Below are 23,673 nucleotides of genomic sequence, written 5' to 3'. Positions count from 1 at the left end.
CCTCTCTGCAAGCACGAGGGGATGCACGATGTACATGTGGGTCACGGGATACTGCTAAGAAAATCTTCTGGCTCTGGCACATAGTGCGCATGCGCACTCACGTTTGGAATACAAATAGGGACCACACATTTCAAAGAACCTCCAGTTACAGGTAAGTAACCACCTCTTATTACCACCCTCCATGTGTGTCAGGGGGCCTCTTTTAATGTGTGTGTTTATGCAACTTCATACATTGTCTTCACATTTCTGTCTATAGCTTGCACGTTTGATCTCTGTGAGAGCTGTGAATACCATTAAAGCCAGCTGTCTGTCTGTCTGTATTTATCTCACAATGTGAAATTGGTGTATTTTCAATGTTCAGAATGAAAAAGCATCATAATGGTAGTAATGAATTCATGACCACAATCCTCATCTTCAAACAAATGCACCAATACTGATGTGAATTAGTATGCTTCCATCAGGAGACATGACCTGAAACCTGTAAGCTTCTACAAATATTGGGATAATAAAAGTTGTACTGGTACTTGCAGCTATAAAGTTAATTTAAAAAATTGCTACTTTGCTAACATATTAGTAACCTTTACCAAAGTGTTTTGAGAGTCTGCTTGGTACAAACGAGACGTCAAGGCTATAAATTTGTAATGCCTCAGGGCAGGCGTTAGAACTTGGAGGCTCAATTACAAAACACACCAACTGTACCTTCTGATTTTAAAAAAATTAACATCATCTGGAGATCTGTGTTTTTGAGTAATCTGGAGTCCACAATGGTTGCAGTTATCGCAGTTGGAACCAGAGAGAGCCCTTTTAATAGGGTAGACTGTCCTTCACTAAAGTCTATGGGGGCATGGCCCCTTTCCATGTCACATCTTATTTGCTGCAGTATCTAAATGTTTTATAGCTCCTGAGAGTCTAGATGGCTCTGAAAGTATATTGAAGCAGGGGTATGGTTTGTTACTTATTAACAAGTACAATTTTACACAATGCCTCGTGACTAGCAACTTTTCTCACAATAGCAAGGGTCATCTTCACTTGTAAAAATACAGAATTTGGTAATAGAACAGACTAATGTATTGGGATACCGTGAAATATCCATGTGGTGTTAGCTTTTCTATATTAGCATCTCTCATAAGATGTTAGTGAATATGGAATTGTTAATACATTAGTGAAGTGAAGCTACTAATTCAGAGTTTGTACCATTTTCATAGTACAGGGACAAAGCTAGAGCATTCAAATCATAGCAGGTTCTTGGGGAGGATAAAAACCCTGACTCTAATTACTTCAGTTTTGCAACATACACCTCTACCCCGATATAACGCAGTCCTTGGGAGCCAAAAAATCTTACCACATTATAGGTGAAACCACGTTATATCGAACTTGCTTTGATCCGCCGGAGTGCGCAGCTCTTCTCCCCCTCCCCCCCCCCCCCCCTCCCCCCCCCCCGAGCACTGCTTTACCGCATTATATCTGAATTCGTGTTATTGTTATATCGGGTCGCATTATATTTGGGTAGAGGTGTATTTGAACAGGATTTGTAAGAGAAATCAACATGTCATCCTGGATCTAAATGCAATATCAGAAACTGAATAGAACTGAAACAGGTTTTGACCCTCTTGGGAGCATCAGAACAGAGAAAACCTCTCATCTGTTAACACTCTGAATGCCTCTTGTACCAGAGCTTTAACTTGTCTATCAAGTGTGAGTTGGTGAAGGTGTAACAGCTAAATCCATGTTATTGTTGACTTTAGTAATTGGGCTGACCTGAGGTATTAGAGCTAGGTGAATAGCAGGTTAGTAAGGCAAGCCTTTCAACTCAGTCTTTGACCATAGAAAAATGGGGGTAACAAGTAAACTCTATCATGGTGCTCTTAGCTTAGTCTTCATTTACACACCCCACAAAAGTGCTACATCATCACCATCATGTTCACGTTACACCTCTGGCGTTTAGGGCAGCAACGAAGCTCTTCCACTCCTATCTGCTGTGCCCCAGGTTTTTCAGCTCAGCTTCCACAGCTCTTCTCCATGTTGTTTTTGCTGGCCTTCAGGTGTCCATCTTATTGCTACTCTGGTGATGGAATCAGTTTCTGTCCGAAGCACATGACCAATCCATCTCCAGTGCCTCCTGGCAATGATGGTGCTCAGATCCTCTTGGCTGCACTGCGTCAATAGATCTTGGTTTGAGATTGTTCTGGGCCAAAAAGATACTTTTGTGAGGCAGGTTGTATGGAATGAAGACAGTTTGGACATGTCATACTTTCTCATTCCCCAGCATTCTTCACTATAAAGTAATGTTGAAAGTACGCAGCTCTGATAAATCTTGAGTTTGGTTTTGGTGTTGTATTTTGATGATTTCCAGACTGTATTTAAGCTCTTGAAGGTGTTCCTGGCTTTATTGATTTTTTGTTCTGGAAATCCTGGCTTGTTCCACCATCCTGGCTGATGGTACTGCCCAAGTATATGAATGTTTCTACATTGGTGAGAACATAACCTCTATCTGTACTGGTGCTACATACTTTGCCATAAATGACAGTCTCTTCTCGAGAAGTCAGGACTGCAGTAACAATAGAGTTGCAGGTCAAGGTTAGAGTGCATTGACAGAGCAATATAGGGAAGATTTTACATGTTATCTGCCCACACTACTATCTAGTTCAGGCCAGTCCTAGTAGTGCTTCATTTTCATGAGCAGAATCACCCATAAAACTGGAAATAAAAGAAAATGAAATGGTTGAAAGTGGTTTTTGGTTGCACCTCCAATAAACTGTTCTTGATTGTTGTCAGACTTGTCGTTGTCTCTTCTTCAATACAGGCAGAGTCTGACTCTTAGGCCAACTGAAATTATCTAGAACATAATGGTGAAAACTGATGCATAATTATTTTCACTATTTATACAGTGTTGCAACTTTGCATGGCACTTAGATATTTTTTTTTTTTAAGACTTAACAAATAGACCCCTCAAACTCTCTCCCATCTGTAGTTGTCAGTTGTCTCTCCCACCTGTAGTTGTAGTCTGTCCGAGCTCTGGTACACCTAGTGGGGCAAGATCCCCACTGGTCCTTGCCTTTTACCAAGAATTTATAAGTGGGATTTATTCTCATGATGCTCCATCATCATTCTTCACAGTGTTTCCTGTTCAATACTTTTGGGTCTGCTTTGCCCAGAGTAAACAGGTTGATATCCACCTTCTTTCCCTTCCTATGTATAATTGTTTCCTCCCTTTATTTGCAAGCAGCCCCCTGATCTTGCATGCCCAGGCTCAAAATAAAGTTCAGATGTATATTTTCACTGTCCTATCGTAAACTAACTTAGCTGTCACCCTCTTCAAGACATTTTTGGTGAAATCCTTTTGAATGCTAATTAGACATCTGCTGATTTGGCTCAGTGTTACCTGAAACCTGTTAACATTATCACTCTTGGATATAAATTTAAAGGGACAGTATTTGAATAATTCCTTCTTATCCATAATTTCTTTCTCAGTAATTCCAAGCAATATAAACTATGAATGCCAGCCAGATGAGTGAAAATGATTAGAGACAGTTTCATATGGAGAGACTGAAAAGATTGGAGCTATTTAGTTGAAAGGAATTGAATAAGAGAGGGTGTGGTGGAGGAAAAATTAATTGACACAGAGAAGTTAAATTGGGTGGTCCTGTCCAGCCTTTCTATTTAAATAAATAAATAAATAAAAGATTGGGGGGGGGGGAAACAATTTAACTCACCCGTCAGTAAGAAACCTTGCCTTGGGCAATCAGGAGGGTAAAATTTTACAAGGCTGCCTGAGCTGGACAAAGATAAAGCTTCTAGTTTAAAGAGTTGATTGCCATTTGAGATGCAGTAAAAACACATGGGTCTCCAAAAGCTTGTAGGACTGAACAAAGGAAGCAATATACATTTCACCAACCTCACTACAGTATGTTGAATTTAGTGAATAGACAGATTTATCCCTAGTTTAAATAGTGTGTGTTGTATTTCATTGGCTTGGTCTGAAGCTAAAATATTTGTGCCTCCATTTGCAGAGAAAAAATGAGGCTTTGAGATTTTTTGGCTTAACCACAAACTTCGAAGACTGTTCAGCTTCTTCTAGTTACAATTCCTGCTGGTACCAATGCTCCAGTTTCACATTACTCCTACCAATAAGGGAGTAGGATGTTGCTGGTGGCCTGAGTGGGAGATGGAGGAGAGCTAGTAATCACTGGCATGTTCAGAAGTGGTCGGGGCAGAAGCAAATTGGGGTAAAAGGAGACTTAAAATATAGTGAGGACAGTTTACCAAGGATTGTGGTGGATTCTCCGTCACTGGAAACCTAAGATGGGATGTTTTTTTTTTTCTAAAAGATATGCTCTAGATCAAACAGGAATAAATTCATGGAAGTCCTATGGCCTGTGCTATTCAGTAGGAGTTACATTAGATGATCACAGTGATTTCTTCTGGTTTAATAATCTATGAATCCCTGATGTTTGACAATCTTAAATTTTACTTATGAGGTGAGGCTTGGAAAAACGGGTGTAATGCTTAATACCAAATAAAGTTTAACTTTGATCATTTGGCCAAAAAGAGGAAACTCTGACCACCACATGCAACTTCTCTTGTTTGGCTGAGGTCAAGTGACAGATCTTCTCCCATCCCCAAGAAAAAAGCGAGTCAGAACTTCAATCTGGATTTAGGGCGAAGAGTTCTGGTTCTCCACTGTGTTCTAATAGCTAGAATACGAGGCTCTGGATTAAGAGTACTACCCTTTTCTTGTGGGTATGTATATTAGCTGCTGTTTACCTTAGGATCAGCATAAAGAAGCAGAGAATTGTTTTGGCCTGCAACATGGCATGTATTATATCATTAAGCACTTATTTTCTCTCTGTCAGGTGTGTTTTTTATAAATGGACCAAATGTGTGGCCACTGGTGAGAATCTATCGAGGTGGCTTTCTCCTGATAGAATTCCTCTTCCTCCTGGGCATCAATACGTATGGCTGGAGGCATGCTGGAGTGAATCATGTCCTCATCTTTGAACTCAATCCCCGCAGCAATTTGTCCCATCAGCATCTCTTTGAGGTAAGCAGAACAAGCCTGTGGTATATGAAGAGGGGGAATAGCTCCCTTTGATGGACACCCAGCCAGCCAGTTAGCTGTAAAATCCATCTTGGTCTGTTCTCTGCTTGCTTTACCTGTAAAGGGTTAACAAGCCCACAGGTAAAAGAAAAGGAGTGGGCACTTGACCAAAGGAGCCAATAGGAAGGTAGAACTTCAACCAACCATTCATCGTAACCACAGATGCATCCGAGCATGGTCTGGGAGCAGTTTTAATGCAGGAAGGACCAGATCAACAATTCCATCCTGTTGTGTTTCTCAGCAAAAAACTTTGAGAGGGAAAGACACTGGTCAGTCTCAGAAAAAGAATGTTACGCCGTTGTGTATGCTCTGGAGAAGCTATTTGGGGATATATATATATATACATTTGGGGATGGCGGTTGCATCTCCAGACTGACCATGCTGCACTGAAGTGGCTTCACACAGTCAAAGAGACTAACAAAAAAACTTCTTCGCTGGAGTTTTGCTATTCAAGACTTTGATTTTGAAATACAACACATTTCAGGAGCCGCTAACAAAGTGGCTGATGCACTCTCCCGGGAAGGTTTCCCAGAATCAGCCGGGTAAAAATGTCTCTGCATTCTAAGTCATTGTAGTCCTTGAAATGTAAAAAGTACAATGTAAAAAGAACTGTTTTTAGTTCTTCGTGTAATTATTAGTAAAGTTAGAGGTGCATGTATCTTATTAACTCTGTTTCCTAAACCTCCAGGAAGAAATCCCAGTCGATGTGCACCCGACCTGAACCAGGCTGGCCAGCACCTTCTGTGATTTGAGGGGCATGTGATATATGAAGTGGGGGGGAGTAGCTTCCTTTGACGGACGCCCAACCAGCCAGTGAGCTGTAAAATCCATCTTGGTCTGTTCTCTGCTTGCTTTACCTGTAAAGGGTTAACAAGCCCACAGGTAAAAGGAAAGGAATGGGCACCTGACCAAAAGAGCCAATGGGAAAGTAGAACTTTTTAAAATTGGAAAAGAAACTTTCCTTTTGTCTGTTGTTCTCTGGGCTGCAGGTGATGGAGCAGCAATGCTATAAGCAGAAATGCTGTGTAAGGCTTGAACCAGGTATAAAAATTCATCTTCCATACCTAGAAGAAATTATTTGAATAGGGAATATTTAGTTAGACACAATCGGGTTTATTTCTTATTTTGGCTTGTGGATCTCCTCTGTGCTAACCCCTGATGCTTTTGTTTGCTTATAACCTTTAAGCTGAACCCCCAAGAAAGCTATTTTGGGTGATTGATTTTTGGAATTGCTCTTTTAAAATCTAGCAAAAGCCTAAGTTCCAGATGTATTGTTTTCCTTTTTGTTTTTAATAACAGGATTGGTTTGTGAATGTTGTTTCATTAGCTGGTAGCCACAGCTAATTTCCTTTGTTTTCTTTCTCAGCTCTTCCCGGGGGAAGGGTGAAAGGACTCAAGGGTATCCCGCAGGGAGGAATTCCCAAGTGCTCCTTCCTGGGTCCAAGGGTGTTTTTTTTTTTTTTGCATTTGGGTGGTGGCAGCATTTACCAAGCCAAGATCAGAGAAAAGCTGTAATCTTGGGAGTTTAATACAAGCCTGGAGAGTGGCAAGTATTAATTTTTAGAATCCTTGCGGGCCCCCACTTTCTGCACTCGGAGTGACAGAGTGGGGATTCAGCCTTGACAAAGCCACAGGAGCCACTGTGCATTTTAAGCGTCAGCAGAATAAATCGTCCTGTTTCCTTGGAATGAATTGTAACATAACTATTGAGAAAAGGTTCAGGAAAGGCCAACAAAAACTATTAGAGGTTTGGAGCAGCCTCCATATGAGGAGAGATCAATAAGACTGGGACTTTTCAGCTTGGAAAAGACCCAACTAAAGGGGGATATGAATGAGGTCTACAAAATCATGTCTGGTGTGGAGAAATTAAATAAGGAAGTGTTACTTACACCTTCTCATAACACAGGAACTGGAGTCACCAAATGAAATTAATAAGCAGCAGGTTTCAAACAAACAAAAGGAAGTGTTTCTTCACCCAACGCACAGTCAAGCTGTGGAATTTTTTTGCCAGAGAAGTTGTGAAGGCCAAGACTATAACAGGGTTCAAAAAAGAACTAGATAAATTCATGGAGGATAGGTCCATCAATGGCTATTAACCAGGATGGACAGGGATGATGTGCCTAGCCTCTGTTTGCCAGAAGCTGAAAATGGGCGACGGGATGGATCACTTGATGATTACCTGTTCTATTCATTCCCTCTGGAGCACCTGGCATTGGCCACTGTCAGAAGACAGGATACTGGTCTAGATGAACCTTTGGTCTGACCTTGTAGGCTGTTCTTATGTTCTTAAGTCAAGAAAAGGAGGTTACTTATGTGTTACTGATTTGATTATAGTGATGAAAGCAGCTGTTCCTTGGGTTCTATAGTATGGAATTCAGAATTGTCTTAAGTCATCAGGTGTATAACTTTGTTTCTCTCCTCCATCTTTTATTAGATTGCTGGATTCCTTGGGATGTTGTGGTGCCTGAGCCTGCTGGCATGTATATATGGCAAATTCACCCATGTCCCTATGCAGGTGAATCCACTCATCTTGTATGGATTCATGTTGCTTTTCCTCATCAACCCCACCAAAACCTTGTACTACAAGTCCCGGTTTTGGCTGCTTAAACTTTTGGTAAGTCTGGAACCTGGTACAAACTCAAGAAAAACTGGTGTGGGTAATTGAACTCAAGTAGTTGAAGTGTGTGCAAATACATCACTAATTTTCAGACTTGGGAGTGTATGCCACACAATTTTATGCATGCTTTGATTCATAATACTCAAGCAAGTCCATGCATAAAGAATTAGATGTGTGTATTTGTTGAGCATAGAAGTTACTTTCAGTCTTTGTACTATTTCATACCAAGGGTATGTACACACAAATGTTCACACATGCAAAAATAAGCATATGTGGTGTATGCATGCACATACAAATGCACCATATAGTTTTCCTCATGACTCAGCCATGCTCACTGTATCTCTTCTTTAGCAAAGCAGTTTGTGTAAGATTACAAAGGGCTACAAAGCAAAGCTGACAGAATGCTGTTTGCCCAAACTGAAAATGGGCCAATACTCAAATAGAGTATTCATGGGTAGCAGACTATAGCTGAGGTTACTTTCGTTTTAAAATACTAGTCGCCACTACTTCAACATTTCTTTTCTATACTTGTTCTGAATAAGAAAGATTAATATTTTAATCTTGGCTATTGTTTCCCTGGTAACAAAAGTCAGAAGAAATGAATGGAAACACATGCTAATGAAGTATTCAGATTATAAATGTAAACACCAAAGCAGTAGTTTTCAGCTGTCTTGACCCAGAGATATCTTACCAATTTTTCCCAAAATGCATACACCTGCCGCACCTCCATATGCCCATGCACCCTTTAATTTACATTAATTTTAATCAGATTGATTCCTTCACCTTTTCACTCTTACTGTTACTGCTGTGAAGGCTTGGATTCTGTCTGGGCTTCTTAGAACACCTGAAATTTTCTGGCTAAATAATTTTTTGCTCAATTTTCACTGTAAAAATACTGAGTGATTTGCAGGAGGGAGGATTAAGGCCTTGTAGGTGGGTCCTGGAGTATCCTCCTCTATGGAATTATTTTGCTAACACTTGCTAAATATTTTTTAATTGGTGCAATCTGGAACAATTCAAAGGTAAGACATAAAATTGGTCTTCAGCATGAACATGCATATACATATACAAGTATACATATAAGTGTACACACATTTTATTTATATAAATCTTATTTAATCTTTAAGGGTTCAACTTTCTAATAGTTTTAACATGCTGAGTCTCTGTTCCTTTTGTGTTCCCTTCTTTTCCTTTGCCCTTTCATCATTCAACAAATCACTATCTCTCCTACTCACGGGTGCTTTTTCAGATGCAGTCCTGCTCCTTTCTCCTCCCCTCCTTTCTTCAGCCCCTTGCCTGGCCACCCATATTATTACCACCTTGTCCTGAGGGAAGCCAGGCAAGTTCCCAGCCTCCCTCTACCACACCTCCATCCCATTGGAAACAAATTAGCAGGGAGTTATTGAAGTCCATCCTGGTTCAGTTTCTGCCTTCCATTGAGGAGCAGAAGACATCTCCCGCCTCCAGATGCTCTGCAACATAAACTACTTACATTTCACTCTGACACAAAGGTGGGGTTTTCCAGACCAATATTAATTCTTACGGGGAATACAACACTTTTTTCCTTAAAAGGAACTATAATCCGTTTCATTTCTGTGTGGAGTGATTGTGTGGGCACAATCTCACAATTATAGCATTATTGTGGCACCACTAGCACAGGCACAGCGAAACATATTGGCATGATAGAGCTAGAAAGGAAGCACTCAATGTCTTCACAACAGCAGCAGCTTTGGAAATTCTGCATTTTGCTGCTGGTTATTCATCAAAGTCAAAGGACCCCATACAGTTGTGTCCATAAGGTAGTAAATGAGACTCCCCTCCCCTTCCCCCCGTAGTAGTCCATCACTGAAATAACAAGCTCTGATTCATGCATGGCAGGTTACCTGCACAGCTTATTAGCAGACAGATTGCATATTGTGCTTGACATTAAGCATTACAACTGCTGTGTGTATGTTAATGAGCAAAGACTAGTTGATGGAATACATTGGGAGTGATGGTGGCAGGCAGAGGTAACACAATAATGAAATGAGTTGAGCTTGCAAAACCATTAAAATGTAAAAAAGCAACTTCTGCAATCATTACTGCAATAACTGGAGTTCACAGGTGCAATCTAGTTAATAGTTTTCTTTGTATGAAACCTCGGAGGTTGACACATCTACTTGAATCAGAAAAGCTTTCCCTTGTGAGTAATTTGAATCTGAAGGCCTGTTTCTTGGAAACTTTGGAGAGAAGCCACTTATACAAAAGGTTTTTCGTACACAAATCTCATTGCACTTTCACTACTCTGCCCATTTTGACACTAACAATAGACACGGTTCCCCATTTATTTATCTTGGGTACAAATTCAAAACTATGTATTTCATTAGGTTCATCGAGTATATTCTGTGCCTTTGGACTACTCTCTGGGCTGGTATACACAGCTTTTCTACCGCTTTCACTATATCCGTTTAGAAACAGATTGTGGTATAATCCACTCCTAGTGTGAACAGTGACATTAGTATGGCACTTATATCAGACTAGCTTACTTCTTTATTTCTGTCTAAATTTATAGAAATTAGAATCATAGCACTGGAAGGGACCTTGAGAGGTCATCTAGTCCAGTCCCCTGCACTCAAGGCAGGAATAAGTATTATCTAGACTATCCTTTACCGGTGTTTGTCCAATCTGCTCTTAAAATTCCCCAATGATGGAGATTCCACAACCTCCCTAGGCAATTTATTAGCTATATGTTATAAGCATCTTTATATGGCTATACCTGTATCTATGCTAGAGGTTGCAGTGATTTAATCATCTCTATGTCTAAACTGATATAGTGAAAGAACAAAAACTTTGTGTAGAATAGCATGTTGGCTTTGAACTCAGTAAGGCATAGTGAACTGACAACTGCAGGCTTGAGGTCTCTTAGGGAGAGATGACTCAACAAAATGCAAGGTGACCTTAATGGTGCAAAATAATACAGTACATTTAACTGTATTTAAGGCCAAAAAGCAGACAGACCACATAAAAGAATAGCTGTTAGGGGCAATCTGTGTCCACCCATTTATTATCAAAGTGGGTCTCTGACCCCATAAGAATATTTTATGAGTTATCCAGGAAAGATCCCCCCAGCCATATTAGGGTTCATTCTGCTAGGGCTCGAGCAGCTTACCTGAGATATGTACAGCAGCGATGTGGTGCTCAATCCACCCATTTACCAATCAGTATTCCCTAGCACAGGCCTCCAGATCAGATGCCAATTTTGGTAAGGCTGCTCTGCAGTTAACAGTCAAGAAGGACTCCTTGTACCCAACTCCATGCAAACAGACAGCTGCTTGTTAGTCACTAAGAATGAAATCAGTGTGGGCAATCACTTAAATTACGGTAACTGCGGTTCTTTGAGGTGAGTTGTTTCCACGGATTCCATGATCTGCCCTCCTTCCCTGCTAATGAAGAGTCCTATTCCTATGGGATTCTGTATTGACGAAGGAAGTGAGGAGCAATTAGGCCCACTCTGCTGTTTATGCGCTTGGGTAGGGGGCACAAGGACACTTATGGTGCAGGCGCAGCCCCAACAGAAGCTGCTTGCCAAAAAGAATCAATACTCAACCACAGTGGGGCATAGGTGCTCCAAAGGTAGATGTGTTGCACATGCATTCTTAAAGAATCACAATTACTGAAAGGTAAATAGTCTTTGCTGTTCAGTGCCATGCTGGATAAGCAAGCCCAGGGTGCACCTGGTTTTGCAATGTAGAAATCTAGCAGGAGTTTACAGGTGTATTAAACATCCACTGCTTCAGCACTTATTAAAACTACAGTTGTCAGCTCCAGAATGCCCATATTCACCCCAGTTGGGAAATGGTCCAGTCACAATGGTGACCAAATATTTGAAACTAAAATTCAGGTCTCATTCTTAATATTTTAAGCAAGAAAATATTTCTTAATGTTGTCAGAGACAGGTTTTGTTGGCTCTGGGGTCTGGCTTGGTAAATGTGGCAGAGTTTTGGCAGCTGCGAAGGTGGATTTGGTTGGTGGTACTTGTCACTGGGAACAGCCCACTTGTAACCACACTGTAAACTCTGACCTCTCCCTGTACCTCTGGCACCTTCTCCCAAACCTGATCGTGTACTTGGGACTCCGCTGCTTCCTTCTTAGGCTCCAGTGTGCTCTCTGCATGCCTCGCTATTGAACTGTGTAGGCATTGGTACAGTGGGGTCTGGGCTATTGCACATGAGCAGTATTCCAGACAGAACTGCATACCAAGGTGTGCACTGTTCAGTGGAGTAGCAAAAAGGAAACACATTGGGGTGTGGGAGTAGGATGTAAACAGCACGGAAGCAGTTGGGAACCACAAACAGTTGGGATTTGGCCATCCTCCTAAGGGTGGATTATATTGAAAGTGATGATTCAATTCCCGGTATACATGATTAGAGTACTAGTGCCCTCCTGTAGGTTTAAAATACGTGCCTGGTCACTCTGTCTGCTGTAAACTTTAGATGGAGTATTTTAGTCCATTGTTGTATCTACCTATCTTAGGTTTTTATACTGACATCCATCCCCATAGTATCTGAGCACCTTCCATGTAAAAGCAATAGCAAAGTTCCTAGTGGACTTCATAAAGTCTCTCTCTCTCTTCCCCCTCTTTGGGATAAAAACACTACTTGAGATAAGGGCTTTGATTTTGATTGTTTAGATGTTGTTTGGTTTTTAGGTTGACTTGTTTCAGCAATTTTTTGGTTGGGATTTGTTGTGTAGAAGGTGATGTCAGTGTTGAGTGTCATTTTTATGGTGGAAAGGTCTTTTTGAAGAGAGGTTTTGCAGTGTTCCTTAATTACTGTTAGACTTTAGATTTCCCTGATGTCCTTTGGAAGCTTGTTACATAGCTGAACCCCTCAACTGAGAACATTTTGTCCCTAACTCTCGTGTGCTTCATCTTGGGCTTTGTGATGTGCACTGTCGTAGAGGAACACAGCTGTGTCTCTACATTTCAGTGTGTGAACCAGTCTTTAATGTAGCTGTGGCTTGATCCATGAATTGCTTTTAAGATTAGGACCAAAGTCTTAAACTAGCATCAGAAACTAACTGGGAGCCAATGGAGAGACTTTAGCACAGCCTTGATGTGCTGTGTTCTTATAACTATTTTCTTCTAGTGTCTACCCTGCATATTAATAGTAGAAACCTTCTACTTCTCTACAGATTAGTTTTACCCAATGTTTCCTTAATAGAAAGCTTCATAAATGTCTGAACTGCAGGGCAATGCTGGTGTTATCTTTTAGTTACTATAACTAACCAGTCAGGGCCAGTTGTAATCAAAGGTAATGGAGCATGAACATTGCCTGCTTTGAAAGGAGTGTAACTGCTGTCAAGCCTTGGAGGGAAAGTGGGCTGGGATGGAGAGGGAGTCTGATTAATATTTGACAGTTAAAATTTCCTCTGCTTTTTTAATTTAACCCTTTAAACTCTTGAGGGATTTTGGGGCCCTACATTAAGGTTGAACATTGGAGACACATGGTCTTAGGGGTTGGTGTACAAATCTGAGTCAAGGTCAGATTAGAGGCCAAGATGGTGATCCAGGACCTAATGGGTGTCAGGTGTGGAATGGGGAAGAAGCATGCTAAGATGTGCACGTGGTTATGGTGGAAATGCTGGGGAGGAGAGGTCAGAAGCTATTGTCAATGTCCTAGATTGGGAAAGATTGGTTACATAGCACACTCTTAAGTGAGGATTGTGAGTTTCTTTGGAGAATTTTGGCTCTCGCTTTGAAGTGATTAAAAAACTCAGGCCAGCTAGAAGGGAAAGGCTGTGAATAACTGAACACAAGGGAAGAAATGGAAGTCTGAAAGAGGAAATGTGGTGCTCAGTTCTTGTGAGTGAAGGGGAAGTTCTACTGCCAGGAGGAGTAATGAAATGGCAGATCTTTGGGGGGAGCAGTGTGATATTTCATGTTAATTCAGCACAGTCTCATCTCCCGCCACTATACTGTCAGTCTGCTCTATTAATATCTTTCATGCTAACTCCATGCTGTTTTAATTCCCAGTTCCGGGTGTTCACAGCCCCCTTCCATAAGGTAGGCTTCGCAGATTTCTGGCTGGCCGATCAGCTCAACAGCTTGGCTGTGATACTTATGGACCTGGAATACATGATCTGTTTCTACAGCTTTGAGCTCCAGTGGGACAACAATAACGGACTGTTGGCAAAAACAGGTATAGTAGTGATGAAGATGAGATGGTAACAAATATGTATGAACACTTTGCCCAATAAGTCCAGGAACATTGATACAAACTGAAAATTTCAATAGGCATCTTACTGTCTTTTAGAAAGAATTCTCCCAATAACATAGGAAACTCATCCCATCATAATTGGTGTTCCTTCTAGGCACAGCCCTTGAGATTTTATTCTCCCATCCCTTACTGCCCTATTTACCAATCCATTCGTCTGGTATAACCTGCTGCTGTGACTGGCATGACCTGTGTATTTAAGAACTTGTTTGCCAAGATTTTGAGGTGTTCTTTGGCAGAGGAAAGATGCAGCAATTTTCCAGGCTTGGCTGGCAGTTTTTCAGACTCCTTTCCAACAATGCAATCACACTTAGCCTTTTGTTGCTGCTTAGTGTTAGTGATTCATAGAAGCAGTACAAAGCCGACTACCAAGAATTCAGAGCTTATGGGGAAATATTCTCATGAGGATTTTTTCCTCTAAGGGCTCTTCTCCTGAGGGTCTTCCATATTCCTAATACACTCATGTGGGTTCCTTCCTGTTTTATCTGTGCTTTCCAGGCTATTTCTTCCAGGTCCTATGTTTCAATGTTGTCTTTTCTTCTGGAGGGAATGGCAGGAACTTCCTCAGACCTCATTGGTGCCATTCATTATTCAATTACAGTTGACATTGAGAGAGACAAGTGCTATGCACACTGCCTCCACATCATTTCCAGCTTGGAGAGCAAGAGAGGATATCTGAATTTTAACTCTGGTCTTCCCCATGGCAAAACGTTATCTGATGCCTCAGGACCAGTCCACAGTCATTGTCTTTCCATTTTAACCAGCAACCACTGACAAATCATCTTGTCAATGAGCCTTTAACATGTATTGAGAGAACTTGAAACCTGCTTTCTATGTGCATCAGCATTACTTTCTATTCTTCCAGTCTTGCCTACCTCAGAACCTTCCACCCAGTTGTATTAAGGCTGCATTCTAAGGGTCTGTTCCCTGTAAGCATTAGTTGGAATTAAATTAAACTGTGTATACTAAAATTTTCTGCATCAAACCAAAAAGTAGAATAAGAACACAGTTCCCCTGGAATAAATATTAATTGATCTGAGGGAATGAACAAATTCTGTATATTGATGACCTGATGTTTTTCAGGTGTGCTGAGCACATTTTGGAAATCAAGCCATAAGGGACTAGATATGGACATGTGTAAGAATGTTACAGACTTTGGAATTTACACTAAACTCGTGGCTTTTCCTGCCTTTTCCCTATTACTTATTGGCATAAATCATTGCACCCATAAAAATGGGATTTTCTTATGCTAATTGGTAAGGTGACAATAATAGGAGACAAACTCAAATCGGTTGATGGTTATAATTAAAGGGACACATTCAACTTGAAATCTGGCCATTTAAAAACAAGAGTCAAGTTATTTCAGGTACTGTACATCCCCTTGAGTTCCCCTGCTGAGTTTGGTGGTTTTGTGGGAATGCCTTTCTGTATGTGTCTAAAATTCAGTGTAGCCTTTTTGTAATTTTTTCCTCTCTTTCATATGCTCCTGCATGGAGAGATCCACACAAACAGGAGAAACACTGAAATTGAGTATACACGGTGCTATCAAATGTACAAAGTAAATAAAATAAAACAATATTTTTCCCCCTATGCTTTCATTGATAGTAATCTTAGTTGCTATGTGTAACAATACTAGGTTTTTAAAATTTTCTGACTGGAGTGTGTTGTTTAAGCTGTGTCTCTTTAAAGCCTAGCAGTGATCGCTCCTGTTATTGAAGTAAAGGGGTTTGACTGACACACCTGGTCGTGGGATTGAAAACGTTGAGATGCTAAATATAGATGCAAATGCAAAGCAAATTGTACCATTGCTTAGGATATTACAGTTGCTGCTTCCAAAAGTTTAGTTTCACTCATCTCTTCAAGGAAGGTAGAGGAAGTGAGACATTTGGAAGGGAATGAGAGAAGAATTAAATATTTTGTTTCCATGTCCACTGAAACATCTCTTCTCTTGTAGGTGATCAGATTTGTTCCAGCTACTCCTACGGAGTGCGAGCAGTTGTCCAGTGCATCCCTGCTTGGTTGCGTTTTATCCAGTGCCTGCGCCGTTACCGTGACACCAAACGGGCCTTTCCTCATCTGGTTAATGCTGGCAAATACTCCACCACCTTCTTCATGGTGACATTTGCAGCCCTTTACAGCACTCACAAAGGTATTGGATTTAGTTATTTCACAAAGCTTTGCAGAACCCCCTGCTGTCTTTTGTCAGTCTCTGCTACTCAGTCATCTTTTCTCTCTGTGGACCTTTTAGGTGCTAACGTTTATAGAGAGAAAACAGAATTATGGATAGAGCCCTGCAAATCCGTGGGTATCTGCTTTATATCCATGGACTATTTTTTGCAGATAGCCGCTCAGATGCAGATACAAATTTTGTATCCACACAGGGCTCTGACCATAACAGATTCACCAGAATGGAGCAGCTGTGGCTGTCACCCAGCCCCCAGGCTCCAGCTCAGCTCTCTGAATTGCGCAGCAGCGGGTATAGCCCACTGGGCATTCTCAGAGTTGTAGTCCCCAGCTTGCTTTGACGGAGGAGATAAACTACAACTCCTAGAAGGGAGTGAGCCCAGCGCCATTTTAAAAGAAATAACCTAGCAGGTGGCAAGGGCACATGCTATGAGGGGGAGAGTAGTTATTGATGCTCTCTGTCTGGGCCTGGTCTGCATGTATTACTGCCCCCGCAGCTGCCTAGTGGTGTCTGAGCTTCCCCCCACACCCCCCGGAGGGTGGCGCAGCACACAAGAGTCCAGGAGTGTAGCCTTCCTACCCAGAATGGGGAATGAGGTATGGTGGAGACAGAGCAGGCGGTGGGGCAGGCGGTCTCTGGGAGAAGTGAGGGGTGGTTGGGGGCTTGGTAAAGCCCTACATCACTTCCAAGGGTGCCGGAGCCCTCCCAAAAGGGGGGGGGGGGAGGGCAAGGAGCCTGCCCTCCTGCCCAGTATGGGATGGGATCAAAAGCAGCCCCCTACCTGCCCCCCAGGTCTCCTGCCCAGGGCAGGTGGAGGGACCCAGGCTCCCCACAACTGCCCATGTGGCTCTCCTCGATCTGGCTCCGGCTGGCAGTGGGGGCTTCAGAGCCGCAGCCTGGCCATGATAAGAGCCGGGCGGGCAGCTGTAGGGAGCTGCGGCGGACCCTCCACCTGCCCTGGGTTGGGGGCCCAAGCAGCCCCCGGCTCGTGTCCCCACCCTGGGCAGGTAGAGGGGCTGCAACTCCACGCTGGCTCCGCACAGCTGCCCGCCTGGCTCTACCATCGCTGGGCTGCAGCTCCAAGGCTCCTCCACCCTGGCCGCAGCCGGGTCAAGGAGAGCCGCATGGGGAGCTGTTGCGGAGTTGCAGACCCTCTACCTGCCCATAGCCAGGTGGGGAATCTGGGGGTTGGGGTCCAGGCCGGGGGCTGCTCTCAGCGCCCCCAACCACTACCGCAGGCAGGTCGAGGGTCCATTGTGGCTCCCCACTGCTGCCCAGGTTCCCCAGCTGGGCTCACTCTCTTCTTGGGGGGAAGAAGTGAAGGGGACACGGTCCCTGCTCTGCAGATGCAGATACTGGCAGACAATTTCTGTGTATCATGTGCGGATACATATTTTTGTATCCGCGCAGGGCTATAATTACGGACAGTACAATTTACATTCTTACCTCACCTCTTATTAAAAGAGTGACAGCTATGAAAGGTAAGAGAATACAATAGAATTGAGGCACTATGGATTGAATTACAGCAAATAACATTGTTTTAAAAAATTAATTGATAACTTCGATATCAGTTCATCCCACTTTTGGCATTGATTGGATCTTCCACTGGAACTGCTGACTCCTCAGTGAAATGGGACCAGTCTGTAGCATTGATTCATGTATAGTCATGCAGGCTCAGATAAACTTTCATCAGTTCAGTACATTTTCCTCAATTTTCCTTCATAATAAAGTATAGTTATCTATTTTAAAGTAGTAGGATTTGTCCCCAAGAGTGGGAATTGAGAATTCAGTTTTCTGTTCAAATGAATATGAAATGTTTTCTTTTGGGTGGGGGAATGCAATTTTTTAATCAATAGCACTGTACAACATACTGTCTACGATCGAGAGAGGCATTTCAAAATTTCATTTGAAATTGTTGATCTATTCAGTGTAATTATAATGGGGCTTAAAGATAGTGGAGAATTTTAAGGGGAGGGTCGAAGGTTACTAGTGATAATGAGGCCTTCTCTTTCCCCTTCAGAAAGAAAATACTGAAACTCCTAAGAAATTTCCCATAATTTTTTTCTGTGAATAGAGACTAATTTTAGACTCTCTAGATGTGTAAGGAAATGGGCTGAGCTCCTACTTTACGTAGTAATTACCAGTCCCTTGGTATTCCAGGGCTACTATCAGAGAACAAACTGAACAGGGTTGGTCCATTATTTAGGAAGGTAGGGGAATGTATTGTGTGCTAGGAAAAAGCCCCCTCTGGGTTTCATGTATATTTTTATCCCTTTTCTTTCTCAAGCTGGTGGGGAGTTGTTTCCAACCCATTTAACTGCCGATTGAACTCTTTGATCCCTCAAGTTCCCTATCTCCGTGGCAACCGCAATTATTACTTGATTCTGCTCTTGTTGTGAAGGAAAAAGCTTTTAGCTCCTGCACTTCAGGCAGTCGCCCTGTCTTTCATTGTTCTTTCTCCTCCAAGTCCCATGTCAGTCAAAAGCTTTATTCTTTCCACTGAAATAGATGTCTGCTGTATCTACAGAAATTAGCAACAGTATACACTTGTGAGCCAGTTACTCATCTATGTGTATGGTCAAGGAGATTGATAGAGAAATCAGAAAAATATACAACGCTTCCTTCTAGCTGTCTTAGTAAGATGTTTCCTTCAGGTGGACACCAGGTTTATTAGAAAACCCTGCTGGTTCAAGAGTTGGTGCTAGTTGAAAATGGGTTGGCGTCTGGGAAGTAATACAAATAAAACACAAGCCTTGAGCAATGTAGATGACAGATAACAATGTATTAGTACAAGCTGTTTGAAGACTGAAAGTCAAACAATATTCATGAATGTATTTTGTATCTAAAGGTACATGCATGCTTCTCTACGAGGTGTTTAGTAGCAGACTTTGTCACGGCTGATAGCCCCCATGTTTGACTCCTCTGTCTGTCTCCCACTGTCACCTTCACAAAGACTATTCCCCTAATATTTAAGATATTCCCCTACTGGTTTTTTGTTTGTTTTTTTTGTTTTTTTTTTTTTTTTTACTGCTTTTCCCAGTCTGAGGCTGCAATCTAGTTAAAATCCCTTGCTCTTAAACTGGGCAATCAAACAACAAATCCAAGATGTAAGGCTTGCAATTAATGCTTCTGATGTGAACCTGCCATACCTTCATTCAGGAGGGCTGTTTAAGTTTTTCACCATCAAGGGCATTCCAAAATAGTCACTCTTATGAAGAGGGAGGAAATTGGTTGGGGTCAAGCTTGAAAATACGTGCTTGTAAAATGTGCCTGTTTAATATAAGTTTGACCTCTTCTGAGTCCCCTTGAATTTTGCACCTGTGCCAGTATCACTGACTGCAGGTTTCATTGCTACTGTGTATAACTTTTACATCTCTCTTCAAATCTGACACTTGGTCATAATGAAGTATTTACAAATCATAAAGACAGGGCCTGTTCAGATTGCTAGTTTAAACAAGGGCTACCCTACAACACATCATCTCATCCTAGGCAGAGGGGAGGTGAATTGACAAGGTAATACTGTAATCTTTAGGGTAATTTGATTTTTGAAATACAGAAATGGGCCACCTGTTCCCATGGACGTTACAGCAAGATTTGGACAGTTAAGGGTGGGCAGAAAATGTGCTCACTCCAATTTTCCAATCTCCCCCTCTCCAGCCACATTCCTTCCCTCTTGCCCTGAGGGCTCTTCTCTTCTATGCAACCTGGTGTTCCCCAACCCTTTATCAAAGGGCCTCAGGGCCCAACTGTCTCTGCAAGGCTCTGGTGAATATGCTACTATAGCTTCTGGCCACACCCTGTTAATACCAGACACTTCTGCAAGGAGTGTCCCTATCAGTGCTCTGTATCTGCACCCCTGTGCCTCTAAGCGGAGATTTTAGGTAGCAGTGTCCGTTCAGCCTGCATGTGCGCTCTCCCTCCCTCGTAGTCTACCTCAAGACTATCTAGCACTGGGCAGGCGACCCCCACTCAGTTCCTTCTCAATTGCTTTTGGCTCACAAGGGAGCAAGGAGCGAGCAGTTGTCCTTCCTTATCTGCATCATTAGCATATATAGTAGTTGTTTGTTTGTTTTTGTTCTCCTTAAAAGTTAGTGTTTTCTTTTTACCCGTTGAGATTAAAAAAAAAAAAGAAAGAAAGAAAAAGAAGAGAGAGAACTTTACGTTTCCCATCCTGTCTGGGGGGATTCCCCACCCTCTCCCAGGGGTGTTTAGAGGACACTAAAAGTTCTTTCAAGTTTAAAAAAAAAAAAAGTTTTAAAAATAAATAAATAAATAAATAAATAAAACAAGAAACTCAAAGCCCTACAAAAAGGGGAAACTAGATCAAATTGCTGAGTTGGCCAATCGCACTAAGGAAACTCTCTGGCTGACCAAAGACTCAGTTTGGAGGCTTGGAGCCCTTTTTCTCAAGCCTTTACAAGGGGAATATGCTAGTCTTTTTGGCAACTCTACCCCTTTTGAAGTTGAAGGCTCTGGGGATGATCCAAAGTCAGCACATGAGTACCCTGGAGGCTGAAGTGCCTTCTCCATAAGGGGGAGTTTTAACTTCAGCGCCTGGTTCTTGCGAGATCTCAGCTTTAGTGAGTGGCAGAGGGAGCACTTCTGAGGGATATCTGACTCTCCCAGGCATCAGACACAGTGAGAGTGTATGTCCGTTATAGGAATCGACTCCTTACAGGAGAGGCACTTCTTGAAACCAGGGGAGCTGGGCATGCCCCTCATGTGGGAAGGCTATCACCCTCTAGCAGAAAGGATTGCAAAAGAAAGTTCTTCTTTCCTCCTAGAAGCTGGAAGGGACCTTAGGAGGTCATCTAGTCCAGTCCCTGCACTCAAGGCAGGGCTAAGTATTACTAAACCATCCCTGACAGATGTTTGTCTAACTTGCTGTTTAAAATCTCCAGTGATGGAGATTCCACAACCTCCATAGGCTATTTATTCTAGTGTTTAACTACCCTGACAGGAAGTTTTTCCTAATATCCAACCTAAACCGCCCTTGCTGCAAGTTAAGCCCATTGTTTCTTGTCCTATCCTCAGCAGTTAAAGAGAACAAGCCGGTGCGCAGAATTGCCCTTGTCACCAGGCTGTGTATCACCAGTACCCCAGTTAGTGCAACCCTTACCCAGTGATGAGTCTGACAGTGACGAGGAGGATGTCATCTCCCTGGCCTCGCATAGTGGCTCGCCGTAACAAAACAAGGATCCTCCTCAATTCCATCAAACCGACCCACAGTCATGGGTACCAGCTCCTTTGGGCATCCCCTCTCCATACCCTCCCCCCACCCATGGCCGTATTGGGATCCTTGGGTGACATACACATCCCACGTTTTGCAGCCATCCAGTGTCTCTCAGAGAGAGTCTACCCGATGGTCTCCTACAGCCTCACTGTCCATAGCCCCTGAGCCAGGGGAGGAGGAAGCTTTTGCAGAACAGGAAGAAGGACTAGAAGGGGAGGCTACCCCTCCAGCAAACTTCCCCTCGTCTCCACCAGATGAGGCTGTAATGTTTCCCCACACACACACACCCATCACTAGCTGATGATTTTAAGAACTTTCAGGCTCTTACCAAGAGGGTGGTGGGTGATTTGCAGATTCCCCTATAGGAGGGGGCAGATACACATCACAAGCTGGTGGATATTCTGCACACCTCCTCCTTGTCCAGAATTGCCCTCCCAATTAATGAGGCGATTCTAGATCCTGCCTAAGTCATCTGGCAGACACCAGCCTCCATTGCACCAGCCCGCAACAGAGCCGACAAAAAATACTACATCCCTCCCAAAGAGGTAGACTTCCTGTTTCAACATCTGCAACCCAACTCCATCATCATAGTGGATGCGGTTAATGCACAAGGCAAGCAACATCACACCAAGTCAACCTCATATGATCAAGCTTGGAAAAAGCTAGATCTCTGGGAAGGAAGGCGTATTCATCAGTGACATTGCAGTTTAGAGTCATGAACTACCAAGCTATCATGGCCAAATATGATTTTATTAATTATGGGGAACTTAGTGCATTTCCGGAACATTTACCAGAGATGCAAAAGGAGCAGTTTCAGGCCATTGTCAGAGAGGGTCAGCTAATAGCCAGAACAGCACTACAGATGGCACAGATGCAGCTGATACAGCAGCCCATTCAGTCTCTACAGCAGTGGTAATGAGGTGGGCTTCCTGGCTACACTTTTCCAGGTTGCCCAAAGAGTGCAGGCGACAGTGGAAGATCTCCTGTTTGAAGGGCCCAAGCTCTTTGCAGAGAAAACAAACTCTTCTCTCCACACCTTGAAGGATTACCAGGCCACATTACGCTCCCTGGGAATCTCTGCTGCAGGACAGAAGAGAAGAGAGAGCCCTCAGCCACAGCACAGGTCACGACCTCCTTAATACCCCCTGTCTCAGCACTATTATGAGCTCCAGTGTAGGAGGCTGAGGTTCAAAAGCGGAAGCCGTCAGCATCCCAATCCACAACCTTTCAGACCGCCTCTTCTAAGCACTTTTGACTGGTTGGTCGAGGGCCTGAACAATTATACCTTGCAGCATCAGCTGCCCTCTACACACCTGTCACATCCCTTCGGAAGTTGCCTGGCCTTCTTTCACTGCAATTAGGAAAATATCATCTCTGACGTATGGGTCTTGGAGAGTATTTCGGAGGGTTACGCCATTCAGTTCATGTTTTCCCCCCATTCCCACCCTCCTTCCCCATCCCGCTTTAAGGACCTTTCTCACAAGAACCTACTTCATCAGGAAATAGATCATCTGTTATTCCTAGGGGTCATAGAACCAGTCCTGGTGCAACTCAGGGGCAAGGGGTTTTACTTCCATTATTTCCTGATCCCCCAGGCAAAGGGAGGTTGGAGGCCCGTTCTAGATCTAAGGGCATTAAACAAATACATACAGAACTCCACTGGCCATCACCTACAGTCCTCAGCTTAAACCTCTCCAACACATCATCAGTGATCTACAACCCATCCTGGACAATGATCCCTCACTTTCACAGACCTTGGGAGGCAGGCCAGTCCTCGCCCACAGACAACCCGCCAACCTTAAGCATATTCTCACCAGCAACCACGCACCGCACCATCACAACTCTAACTCAGGAACCAACCCATGCAACAAACCTCGATGCCAACTCTGCCCACATATCTACACCAGCAACACCATCACAGGACCTAATCAGATCAGCTATAACATCACCGGCTCATTCACCTGCACGTCCACCAATGTTATATATGCCATCATATGCCAGCAATGTCCCTCTGCTATGTACATTGGCCAAACTGGACAGTCACTATGCAAGAGGATAAATGGACACAAGTCAGATATCACGAATGGCAATATACAAAAACCTGTAGGAGAACACTTCAACCTCCCTGGCCATATAATAGCAGATGTAAAGGTAGCCATCTTACAGCAAAAAAACTTCAGGACCAGACTCCAAAGAGAAACTGCTGAGCTCCAGTTCATTTGCAAATTTGACACCATCAGATCAGGATTAAACAAAGACTGTGAATGGCTTTCCAACTACAGAAGC

The 23,673-nt window shown here is 42.9% G+C and overlaps 1 protein-coding gene across 2 annotated transcripts in view; it reads left to right on the top strand.

Moving 5' to 3' along the window:
• The window catches only part of XPR1 (xenotropic and polytropic retrovirus receptor 1), a 252,139-nt gene that overhangs the window by 204,259 nt on the left and 24,207 nt on the right, over positions 1-23,673 (top strand). For both annotated transcript variants that reach the window (XM_005290759.5, XM_065554520.1), the window contains 4 exons: positions 4,854-5,041; positions 7,533-7,712; positions 13,729-13,894; positions 15,924-16,118. In XM_005290759.5, coding sequence (XP_005290816.1) covers positions 4,854-5,041; positions 7,533-7,712; positions 13,729-13,894; positions 15,924-16,118 — 729 coding nt within the window. The remainder of the gene's footprint in view (positions 1-4,853; positions 5,042-7,532; positions 7,713-13,728; positions 13,895-15,923; positions 16,119-23,673) is intronic.

This window comes from Chrysemys picta, chromosome 8, assembly GCF_011386835.1.
Source record: "Chrysemys picta bellii isolate R12L10 chromosome 8, ASM1138683v2, whole genome shotgun sequence".
NCBI lineage: Eukaryota > Metazoa > Chordata > Testudines > Emydidae > Chrysemys > Chrysemys picta.
Note: the sequence above shows the minus strand (reverse complement) of the source record. Positions and strands in the feature narration are given on the sequence as shown.